The 12,398-nt window shown below is 51.2% G+C and overlaps 1 protein-coding gene across 2 annotated transcripts in view; it reads right to left on the bottom strand.

The window, feature by feature from the left end:
• Positions 1-2,506: 2,506 nt before the first annotated feature.
• Positions 2,507-12,398, bottom strand: part of LOC115286613 (60S ribosomal protein L23-like) — a 10,998-nt gene continuing 1,106 nt past the window's right edge. Inside the window, exons 2-3 of one of the 2 annotated variants that reach the window (XM_029933049.1) lie at positions 10,614-11,054; positions 2,507-3,439 (exon numbers count right to left, since the gene is read on the bottom strand). In XM_029933049.1, coding sequence (XP_029788909.1) covers positions 2,536-2,979 — 444 coding nt within the window. In that variant the 5' untranslated portion in view covers positions 2,980-3,439; positions 10,614-11,054 and the 3' untranslated portion in view covers positions 2,507-2,535. Of the gene's footprint in view, positions 3,440-9,050; positions 9,091-10,613; positions 11,055-12,398 lie in introns of those variants that run through there. The other variant, XR_003906166.1, reaches the window with a different exon arrangement.

Genomic DNA, 12,398 nt, shown 5'->3' with positions numbered 1-12,398 from the left:
CCATTCACGTCTTCCTGTTTTGCTCACAGAGGGCAGCCGCTAGCTATTTTCTGATAAGGAATATTTACATCTACTTTTATCTTTACATGACTAGCACATTCTGAAAATTGATAAAGGGAAAGAACGTGCCTCAGGGTAAAAAGTTGATTGGGCAACACTTAAAAATTTTTTTTAATGTTTATTTATTTTTGAGAAAGAGAGAAACAGAGTTCAAGTGGGGAACTGGCAGAGAGAGGGAGACACAGAATCGGAAGCAGGCTCCAGGCTCCGAGCTGTCAGCACAGACCCCATGGAGGGGCTTGAACCCATGAACCATGAGATCATGACCTGAGCTGAAGTGGACCCTTAACCGACTGAGCCCTCCAGGCGCTTTTCTTTACAGAAGAAAAACGGCCAATAAGAGAAGGGGTGAGAGAGAGTTGGACGAGCCAAAGGTATGCAGCCTCGGTGGGATGCTGGTCTCAGCAGATGATTAAATGAGGAGGTCGCAGGCCGGGCCTGTGGGGCGCCCCCCACTCTTGTGTCCTGGGTTCTGGTTCTGGTCATGTGTATACAGCTGCATTCAGTCTGCTCACATTGTCTTCCGAAGGATGTGATCACCTGGGAAGGGTGTGTCCTCACACGAGGTGACTCTACAACTAGAGGGAACCGCGGAGGGGCTCACAGAAGGAAACCTGGTCGTGACCGCCCTCCCTGCACAGGCACAGCCCGCCCCTGGGGTCTGGGAGGGATGCGCCTGTAAAGACGTTCTGGTTCAACCTCACATTGCTTCTGGGCGTGGGGCGGTCCGGGGGGCATCGTGGGATTGGCCGATCTCCTTCACAACAGTGTTGCATTTGACTTCTCCCTCTGACCAAGACCGTCTGTTCCCTTCCACCCACAGAGCTGTTCTCAGTAAATACCGTGCACGCGGAACTCCAGCTCAGCGTGGACTTCTGGAGAACGCAGCCTGCAACAGCATGGGCAGCCCAGCCCCGTGCGCATGCGCTCAGAGGGTCCCATGCCGCTCTTGGCTCACCGTCCAGAAAATGTAACTTTCCATGTTGATTTCAGTTCTGAAGAAAATTCAAAAAGTGAATTTTCAGCAAAGTGAGCCATAAAAATCTTTTGATCAATCAAGATGCCCAATTAAAGGGACCTGGGTGGCTCAGTCGGTTAAGAGTCGGACTTCGGCTCAGGTCATGATCTTGAAGCTTGTGGGTTCTAGCCCTTTGTTGGGCTCGGTGCTGACAGCTCAGAGCCTAGAGCCTGCTTCGGATCCTGTGTCTCCCTCTCCTTCTGTGCCTCCCCTGCTCACATTTTCTCTCTCTCTCAAAAATAAATAAACATTACCAAAAAATAGCAAGTTAATAGAGTACAATTATTCATTGTATTATAGAAAATTATGACACCAAAAATAGCCTATTTTTGAAGTTGTAAGTTTATTTGTCCCCTTGTGTCGCTATTACTACCTTTTATACATAAGATACATTTTTAAAAGAAAAAGCTTTATATGGTGAAACCTTGGATTGCGAGTAACTTGTTCTTCGAGTGTTCCACAAGAGGAACGAACATTTCTAATAAACTTCAACTCGATAAACCAGCGACATCTTGCCATATGAGTCATACGTGATGCCAAGCATCACATGATTACTACTGAGCCAACTGAAATCTACTTTGACACGAGTGCTTTGGATTACAAGCATGTTTCCTGAATGAATTACGCTGAAGAAGCAACATTTTACTGTATTTTAACGGCACTTTTTCCCTGGGTTTTGAAGAACGCGGCCACACTTGCATTCCACAGTGAGCCCCACTTGTGGCGAGCTGGCCGTGAGGACCACCTCCTGCCCCTTGAGTGGCCATCCCCGAGGGGTGCACCAGAGGAGACACTGTGAGCTGTTATCTGTTATTCACTCCTTAACGTGAATGAATCTCAGGTGCTTTTATGAGAGTTTTTCACTGTGTTCGAAGAGACCGGAGGGCCACTGTTTGCACGGAAAACAGCAGGGGAGAGGGCTGGGGGCCAGAGGCCTGAAAAGAAACTCCAGATTTTGCCCAGAGTTTGTCTTTGTTAGAGTCTTGTTCCTGATGCTAACATGAGCGTAAGACACAGCCCAGCTATTAAAAACTAAAAATGAAGATGTCATTTATATAAGTCATTGAAAGAACTCCCTCACCACCAGAAGTTTGCTAACACTACCTATAAAACTGAACAATCAGGAACATCCTTGTTTAAAACCGGCTCTGAACGGCCCGGCCCAAGAGACTGGAGCCACTTCTCAAGACTGGTGGCCCTCGGCAGGGATATCAAGTTCACAGAGCAACAAACAAGAGAAAAATATCTGCAGTTAATTAAAATGGGCCAACACGATCACTTTCTTTTTTTTTCCCAAGAACTGTTTATACCTTTATTTTACACATGTCCCCAGAAAGGTTGGACTGAGTAATTTCATTTTACAAAAGGAAGCCAGGATTCAGTGGTATCATGAAGAGTAACGTGTAGAGAAGAATAGGAAGGCAAACATTGGGACCAAGTAATTTTTACTTCTTTTTTTAAATGGATAAACCAAAGAATCGTGCGATGCTGCCAGCATTGGATGCAATCCTGGGCCACAAATCTGCACACTCCTTTGCAACTGGTCCTGTGATAGCAGAACCCTTCATTTCACCTTTATTGTTTACTATGACCCCTTTGTTAACTTCAAAGTAGAGAAACCCACCATCTTTTCTCCAGTATGACTTTCGTTGTCGAATTACCACAGCTGGATGTACCTTCTTTCTGATCTCTGGTTTGCCTTTCTTCACTGTGGCCATCACCATGTCACCCACGCCAGCAGCAGGAAGTCTGTTTAGTCTTCCTTTGATCCCCTTCACAGAGATGATACACAGATTTTTGGCTCCCATGTTGTCGGCACAGTTGATCACGGCTCCGACCAGAAGACCCAGGGAAATCCGGAACTTCGCACCGGAGGACCCACCATATCCTTGCTTCGACATCTTTGCTCAACAAGGAGTCGGAAAGCGACACTGTCATTTTCCATGTGGACTGTAAAGACAGGTAAAAATCAAAGTCTCCAGGAAATTGAACACACCATCAAACCACAACTTATTTTACACTCTGCCCCATGCATCTTTGATATATCTATTTAGAGGGACACCTGATGCAGAGTAACACTCATATTTCCTGCAGACGGAGTCCCACAGTTGATGGCACTCTGGCTGTGTGTGACAGAGCGTCGCACGTTGTCCTGACATCCGTCCTGATATCTGCAGGCTTCAGACGCAGGCTGTACAGACGGTGGGGGTAAGAACTAATCCGAGAGACTTGGCCTGCTGTGTTCCGACCTGTGTCCTCAGTAATCCCTCAAGAACCATGAACAAATATTGAACACTGGCTACTAGTTTGGGTTTGCACGGTAGCATGGGTCAGCAATTTCAAAGTTCTTTCTGGGCATCCCTAGAGAAAGAAATGGGGAGATTCACTAAGAATGACAGAAACCAGGGTTCTCATCGTCGGAGAAGAGCATTGCAAATACAGAAAGAGGGAATTTTTTTTAATTTATTTTTTAAAATATGTATTTATTTTTGAGTCAGAGAGAGACAGAGTGAGCAGGGGCGGAGCAGAGGGAGAGGGAGACACAGAATCTCAAACAGGCTCCAGGCTCCGAGCTGTCAGCACAGAGCCCGACGGAGGGCTCGACCCCACGAACTGTGAGACCATGTCCAGAGCCGAAGTTAGACACTCAACTGAGCCACACAGGTGACCCAGAAAGAAGGAACTTTCAAACAAGTCACATGGTCTTGGACTTTGTCATTTGGAATTGAAGGTCAACATGAACGTATGTGACAAAAGTACAACTTTTTAGAAGCTGAAGTTTTATTTCATTTATTCACTTTTATAAATATAAAGCAAGCATGCATTTATTTACCTAATTTTTTTACAATTTATTTACCTAATTATGAGAGAACATAATTAGTAAAGTATGGTAACACTGCTTAAATTAAATATTATTACTAGGTTATATATTCTAGGCACTGAATAAAGAGTGTTAAAACAGGACTTCTGAGTTGTACACAAAACTGGTTAATGTCATACAGGACAGGGAAATGGCAATCTTTGGTTTGGGGACTTTGTTCTTGTACTTTTTACCTGAAGGAAATTATTTGCATCAGCACTGGACAAAAACCTCCATGTTACCTCCATATAACTTTAAAGGGTCTGAGCCCTATTCAACAGTGAATAACAGGTCAAACAAAACTACCTTTCCCTAAAGAAGAAGAAAATCCAGGGTGTCTGGCTGGCTATTCGGTGGAGCATGTGACTCTTGATCTTGGAGCTGTGAGTTCAAGCCCCACGTTGAGCATAGAGATTACTTATGAATGAATGAATTAAACAGTCATTTAATATTCATTTATTTTTGAGAGAGAGACAGAGCATGAGCAGGAGAGGGGCAGAGGGAAAGAAAGAGGATGATACAGAATCTGAAGCAGGCTCCAGGCTCTGAGCTGTCAGCACAAAGCCCAGCATGGGGCTCAAACCCACAAACTGCAAGATCAATGACCTGAGCCAAAGTCAGACGCTCAACCAACTGAGTCACCCAGGTGCCCTAAATAGTCATTTAAAAACAAAAATCCTCGGGTGAGACCATCAGCTGGCAGCACAGACATGTGTCCGCCATGGGGCGGGGGACTCCCAGCCTCCTGCCCCAAACCCGATCACCACACTCAAGTTAAAAGCATTGGCTGAAGCCCTGTTGTAGCTGTCTGGACTTGTGCAGACAGCTCCCGCTCCCCTCGGCGGCCTCTCCCGCCAGGAGCTGAGCCATCTCTGGGCCTCCACTTGGCTATGGCTTCCTCACTGGAACCTTCCACGTCTCCCTAAGTCTGCGTGAGGTCCTCAATATGCACTTCCCACCCAGCAATGATCAGGGTTAATCATGGTCCCGATTTACTTGCCTAAATCCTCTGTGAGCCCAGTCCTGAGTCTTGTTCACAGCTGAAGCCCAGAGCCAAACCTGACCACAAATTACACAGACAGGTGGATGGATGGACAGATCAACGGATCCATCAGTAAGCACATGGTAGGTGATGGTCGGATAGATGGGAGAGAGAAGGAGACAGGTGGATGATAGGTAGATAGAGGATAGATAAATAGATGATAGATTGATATAGATAGGTAATAGAAGATAAATAAATAGATTGATAGAGACAGATAACTAGATAGATAGACACAGACATAGATAGATAGATAGATAGATAGATAGATAGATAGATAGATAGATAGAAGGTAATAGATATCTAGATAGACAGACATAGACAGGCATAGATAGACAGGAAGACAGACAGACAGATTAGAAGAGATAAAGGGGAGGGAGGGTCAGGGCTCACAGAGGGCTCTGCAATCTGGCGCTGTGGCTGTCTGAGACCCCCCTCGGCACACCCCCCTCCATTTAGTCACTGACACTGAAGAGAACCCAAAGCCTTTCCACAATGCCCTGCTTGGCCTCGGGGTGGAGCCGGCGAAGCGCCCAAGACGCCGGGGCCAGGTGGTCCCGCCTCGGAGAGCAGCTCCTGGGTGTGAAGCGACACCCAGGCTCAAGTCAAGTTTGTTGTTTGGGGAAATGCGGGGCGGGGGGGGGGGCAGGGGGGGGCTTAGAACTCTCCGAGACTCAAACCAACCATCCCGCTCTCCAAAAGGGTGGAGGGGGCGTCTCTGTCTCCGGGCGCCCCAGTAGCCTGCGCTCCGAGGTGAGAACAGCTGGGGGAATCCGCGGGGACAACTGTCTTCCATCAGTCCTATTCCAGCAGGACCCAGGGAAGCAGGGCGGGGCGGCCACAATCCCGGCCCAGAGCTCTGCTTCCCGGAAGGGGCCTTCAGTGCAGCATTCCTGCCAGGTGGGGGAGTCTCCACCCAGACCCCTCACCTTTGTCTCTGAGCACAGGATGCCCCACCCCAGGGACAGATCTTCTGGCTCTCTGATCAGGAGGGTGCACACCCCACCCCACCCTTAACACAGAAGCCGGACACAATCCCTGAGAAATTCAATCAGAGCTTCTTGAGCTCTCAATTGGGAGGCCCTTCACCAAGGGGGCCCCAAGCTGACCTCCCTGACCCCAGGGCCAAGGATACAGACCCTGAATACACCAGCGGGCTCTGCCTCAGGGATGCGGATCAGCCCATGGCCAGTTAGGCACTAGCCAGGACCAGGACGCCAGGAAGAAAGACCGTGCAGTTGGGGCACGTCCCAGCTAGCAGGGACTCAGACTCACAGAAACTGTGGCAGCGGAAGTGGGGAAGTGTAAAAAGTGCTGAGGGGAGAGCTCTCATTGTTCCTTATTGTGCTTTTGGATTTATAGTCAAATCCACGGCACGGAATTTGCATTGGGAGCACTCCTGCCTTGCTCAGGGAGCATTCCTGTCTTAGGGAGCACTCCTGTCTTGCTCAGGGAAGACTCCTGTCTCAGGGAGCACTCCTGCCTTGCTCAGGGAGCATTCCTGTCTCAGAGAGCACTCCTGTCTTGCTCAGGGAGCACTCAGGTCTCACTGTGATTTGCATTCGGGAGCAGTCTCTAGACTGCTCGGGTAGAAGGAAATCCCTCACAGACACTCCCCTCTGAGTGTGAGTCAGGAGGCAGAGGCGTCCCCAGCTGGGTCAGAGGCACAGAGGCTGGGCGTAGCCGCTCTGTGCATCCAGGCCCCCGCCCAGCCCCGAGTGCTCCCCTGCGGCTGCCGGACCTTCTGCCCTGGCCTAGGCTCCCCATCCACAGGGCTTACACAAGGAGATGGCCCAGCCTTCCTCCTCCACCTTTGTTAATAGTTGAAGAATCTCTGAGTCACACGCTGTGTGGCCACATTGCTCAGAAGTGACTCACACCCAGACTCAGAGGGGAGGCCCCTTTTGTAATATTCCCTTACTTGGCCCCTGGCAGGTCTCCTGCTCTCTTCCGGAAACTGCTGGGCAGAGCTCTGGGCCAAGGAAGAACCTCAATGCCCCACACTCTGGCAGAGACGGCCTGGGCTGGGTTCTGCCGCTGAGCTGATCCGTGCAAGGGACTGATGCAAAGAAACAACTTTCCAGGCTTTAAACCCCATGGAGACTAAATCATAAATCATATGGAGGCTGACTTGGGCACCCACATTGATATTCTAAAAAATAAAGCTGTGTGTGTAAGGAGGGAGAGACAGAGAGAGAGAGAGGGAGAGAAGAAGGGAGGGCCTAGCTCCCAGAGGAGACAGAGGCCTCAGCCAGGGGAAGTACCCGATTTCTCTGTGTGAGCACTGGCTGTGTGTATACGCCCCGCGATGGAAAGCTGGAGGCAGGAAGCGCCAACCATGTACACAGGATGAAGGCTCAGCCGGGCTGGGGAAGGGCGGCGAGAAGCTCATGCTGGAGGTGGGGTTGGGGACCCCGTGGCTGACCTGCGCTGGAGGTGGGGTCAAGGACCCCGTGGCTGACCGTGGCTGCTGCGGCTTGCGTTGTGTGGAGGATGAGAGCCCCACTGAACCAGCCAACCACACAGCCCACATTCTGATGACCACTCAGCACTGGCCAGGTGCCCCCCAGGGAAGGCACTGAACCCCTCAGTGCCTCAGTTTCCTCATTTGCAAATGTAGAAAACGTAACAAGACCTATGTCATAGAGTTGTTGCGAGGGTTTGCCTGGGGGAAAAGGGAAAACGATAACCCCGAGTTCGCAGCTGCATGCTTTACAAAGCCAGGATGCAGAGGTGGCCGCCAACAGGTGAATGGATGACAGGTGGGGTGTGTGTGAGTGTGAGCGAGCCCTCTTGCTCAGCCTCACACCCTAGCAGACAAACCCACAAATGTACTAGACCGCTTAACCCATGCGCTAACTGAAACCCAGTGAGCTTCTTTTTCACACCTTCCGGAGGCACTGATGAAGGTGCTGGCAATGAGCAGGGATGGGGCAGACCACAGGATTCCTGACTTGGCCATGATTGATAGATCGACGGGTCACATACATGCAATGGAATACTATTCAGCCACTAAAAAGGATAAAATCTTGCCATTCCCAGCAACGTGGATGGACTCAGAAGGCATTACACCAAGTGAGGGAAGTCAGACAGAGAAAGACAAATACTGTCTGATCTCATTCACATGTGGAATCAAAACTCACAGATACAGAGAAGAGATCGGGGGTCACCAAAGGTGAGGGGCAGGTGGGGAGCAAAGTGGGTGAAGGGGTCAAGGCACGGGCTTGCAGTTATAGAAAGAGCGAGTCCCAGAATACTGCACACAGCGCAGGAACAGCAGCGGACTCTGCACGGCATATTCGCGAGCAGCTGAGAGAGTGGATCTCAAAAACTCTTATCCCAAGAGAGAGTTTTCTGTACTTCAGTGCGGTGATGGCTGTTAGCCACACTCACCGACTGTGGCGATCGTTTGGCAAGTCATACAAATATCAGATCATTATGCTGCACACTGAAGCTAATACAATGGAGCGTGTGAGCTATATCTCACCTTCACTACACGGCAAGAAAAGAGTAAATATGTGCAGACACGCTCTGCAGCTTCTCCAGCCCAGACACAGAAGCCCTGGACCCGCCTCGTCTACCCCCTGCAGACCACTAATGGGCCAGCGCCGCTAGGGGAGTCCCCACGGGGTTGGCTGAGAGCTTCTCAGGGCGGCAGGGCAGGCCGAGGTCTTCCTATCCCACGGTCTTTCCTTCTGTCTTCACAGGCTTCAGACTGACTTGCACTGTGGTCTGAAGATTCGCCTACCTCATCCTCTCCCCCTTTATCTTCTTCAGGCAGGACCCCCAGTAAATCTCTTGCCTTCTCACTTTGGCATTTGCTTCCTGGAAGACCCAAATTGACAGACTCAGTTAAATAGAAGTCTTTGCTGCAGGACTTGTCAGAGCCTTTTTAAAAAATATTTATTATTTTTCAAGAGAGAGACAGAGCATGAGCAGGGGATGGCCAGAGAGAGGGAGACACAGAATCCAAAGCAGGCGTCAGGCTCCCAGCTGTCAGCACAGAGCCCAATGTGGGGCTCAAATCCACAGACTGCGAGATCATGACCTAAGCCAAAGTTGGATGCTTAACCAACTGAGCCACCCAGGTGCCATCCCAGGACTTGTCAGGGCCTTTAAAATAATAATACACATTATGATTCATTAAGAGGGAACATACTATGAAGTGTGTCCCAAATTTACTAAATGCTAACACCACTCACGCCTGCACACACACCACAGAACATCCACCAACAGCATGTGGAACTTAAATCCGCTGAATAAAGTTTGGTAAAAACTGAACCAGGAGACTCTCAAGTTCCAGCAATGCTAGGATTTCATCATCCGGGCCTCAAGACGTGAAGGCCTCTGTCATTATAGCGCATCTGGGGCCTTGTGGTGCAGAAGGGAAGCCCCGAAGCCTCAGCTGGTGTTTGTCAACAGCCCAGGATGAGTTTATAAGTCTCCTCCCATCACAACCACAGGGCACTCTGTTGATGCACTGATGTCACAATCCCATTTTACAGAAAGGAAAACTGAGACACAGGAAGGGCAAGACCCTTGCCCCAGATTCACCCTGGAGTTCCTGTTGTTGCCGCTGACTGGTAGCATCAACAAAGGACTGAAGGGGACCCCACGGAGTGGGGGAGGAGCCAGAGTCTCTGGGGTCTACGCCACAGGCAAGTGGGATCTCAGCTATGACAGGATCCCGGGGGCTGAGCCCTGGGCCTAGAAGGGGAAACCGCGTAGAAGCAGCAAGAAAAGATTGTCTGAGCCCAGGTGGAAAGAGGCAGACAATATTGAAACGTGTGCAGGACAAGCTGCAGCCTCTGTGATTCCGTCTAGTCTCTTGGCAAAGGGGACAGAATGCCCTGAGCTCCAACAAGGGCCTGCAGGGGCCAGGGCTTTCTGGGGCTTTCTTTCCGGAGACCTCTGCCCTCAGCACCTCTGCTCTTCAGCCCCAGGAATTGCGCTGGGTCCCCCCAACCCGGGGGTGTCCAGGAGCCAGCCAGCGCAGCAGTCGTGAGGAAAAAACAAGCCTTGTGACGGCTCCAGAAGGGAGAAGCATCTAGAACAAAACCATCTGGTGACAGCATGGCTTTCAGATGCTCCCCTATCTGCTCTGGGCTCCGAGCACAGGCCGCAGACAGGGAGGAGGACCGGCTTTGCCTCGGCCCCCACCAAGTGAGAAAGCCACCCCTGCCATCCGCCTGGGCCTCCGAGGCCGAGGAGGGACCGGACGGGACGAGGGTGAGGGCTCAGAGCCAGGCTTCCCGTCTGCTGGGCCTCGTTTTCTCTCCTGGGCAGTGAGGCAGTAAGGTCTCCATGGACCTGTTCTGAAGATTCAGTGTGCAAACGAACGGCAAGCTTGGGACGGTCCCTCCCAGGACCCACAGGCTGGGCCACCCACCGTCACACGTCCAGGGCCGCGGACATGCTACAGTCCATGTGATTTATTCTCTTTTCACTTGGGGGAAACAATGTCATCTGTCTCTCCGTGGCTCTGTCTCTGACACACACGTGGTCTCCATCTCTCCGTGTCTCTCTCTCTCTCTCTCTCACACTCACACACACACACACACACACACACACACACAGGCTGGCCCACAGAGCCGGGGCCCCACCCTCTCTGGGTGACCCCAGCCGCTCTGACTCACCCACTGTCCAGGATTGGGTGACTCACTGCAGGAAGGTTCCAGAGGGTGAGGCCCCAGCATGTGTGTTGATGTTCCAGGGGCTGTGTGGTCAGAGAGAGAAGGGCTTCTGCTGGATCCAGAAAGGCAGGATCGTGTGAGAGGCTCTGTATACAGAAAGAACACTGTTTTTTCCGGTTTTAAAGCCTGTCGCTTGTCCAGGGCCGGGGGGCAGTGACCACTGTGCGCATCTGAAATAAATCTGAGTCCCTCAGAACAGCGAAGGTCTTCTGTACAGAGAGCCCTGCGTGCAGAGGCCTGGAGGCTGGTGGGCGGCCGGCTGGTGGTCCTGGGACCTGCGTCGTGCAGAGGACCTGGAGCATGGGCCAGAGAGGAGCTGAGGGGCTGAGCTGGCCGCCAGGAGAACAGGCCTCCTCCCAGGAGCCCGAAGAAATCCGGTGAGCCCTGTGGAAATCGGAAGTCCGAGTGTAAGCAAATTAACAGCCTCCGCTGTTCCCCGTAAACCTACGAGGTGGACACAAACACCGTGTCCCCCGTGTCCTCCGAGGCGGGCAGTGGTGCCTGGCTGTGGGGCAGCATGCCCAGACTTGCAAAGAATCGATAGGGGAGGGGACAATACCGGTGAATACAAACCCAAATCCCAAATGTAGGGTCACTCCATAGAATGGGTGCCTGGTGACCCCACTCCTAAAGCGTTTGGTGCAAGTGGCTAAGTTCTTCCTTCCTTCCTTCTTTCCTTCCTTCCTTTTTTCCTTTCTTTCCACACCCATTGTGGGGCTTGAACTCACCACCCAGAGATCCAGGGAGTCGTTAGCTCCACTGACTGAGCCAGCTGGGTACCCCAAGGGTCAGATCTTGAATCTGAATAAATACTCACAGGTGGTAAAATGCAGTTCCCAAATCCCAGGCTCCCTCCTCCTCTCTGGGAAATGTAGGAAGTGAGAACCAACAGGCAGAGAGAGAGTTCCTTCAAAATGCAGCCGCCCCTCATGACAACAGCCTCAAGAACAAGGCCGGAGCTGATTTGCAAGCTAAGAAAAAACCAGCACCCGATGACGATGACATTGGAAATGAACTTCCAGGCTGGGTCAGGCCACCTGCCAGCAAGCCCTCAGGCCATGCAGCCTTTGGCTAGAGAGGGCTTCAGGGTCACCAGCCCCCCCAGCAGCAGGGCCCCCCCGCCCAGTGTCAGGGTCCCTATGGGGAGGGAGAATTCCTCCTCCCCAGAGCCTGGAGCCTGTCTCCCTCTCTCTCTGCCCGTCTCTCACTCATGCTGTCTCCCTTTCACCCTAAAAGTTAAATAAGTATTTTAAAAAATTCAATTTACACAGACCAACAAAGGAAAGGCCCAAAGCTGCACACCCACGCACAGAGGCCCAGTAATGAAACTGGGACCCGAGAGATGACCAAGTCAGGCAGCTTGTGTACATTCTAGACGAAGAGACAAGAGGTCTGTGAGGCACTGACAGGTTAAGGAAAACGGGTGTTTATGACCTTTAACTCGTAAGGAATTCTCTGCGGAGTTTGGTCTGAGGTCAGATGGGAGTAAAGAAGTCAGCAGGTTTGTTTCTGTAGCTTTCTTGGCGCTCAAGGCCCCGTCTCTGATGATAAGGGTGTCTTTTCACTTGTTACAGCATGAAGGGCATTTTTCACGTGGGAAGTTTGTTTCCCCTGGAAGAAGAAGGGTCTGGGGGCCTCTGCCACAAGGGTACATTCTGGGATGGCCTGTCCTTGACCCCACAGCCCCACCTTGTTGTTGGTCCTCAACCATCAAGCCTTAGCGCTTCC

Source organism: Suricata suricatta, chromosome 3, assembly GCF_006229205.1.
Source record: "Suricata suricatta isolate VVHF042 chromosome 3, meerkat_22Aug2017_6uvM2_HiC, whole genome shotgun sequence".
Classification (NCBI taxonomy): domain Eukaryota; kingdom Metazoa; phylum Chordata; class Mammalia; order Carnivora; family Herpestidae; genus Suricata; species Suricata suricatta.
The sequence above is the reverse complement of the archived record's forward strand: the minus strand, read 5'-3'. Positions and strand labels throughout refer to the sequence as shown.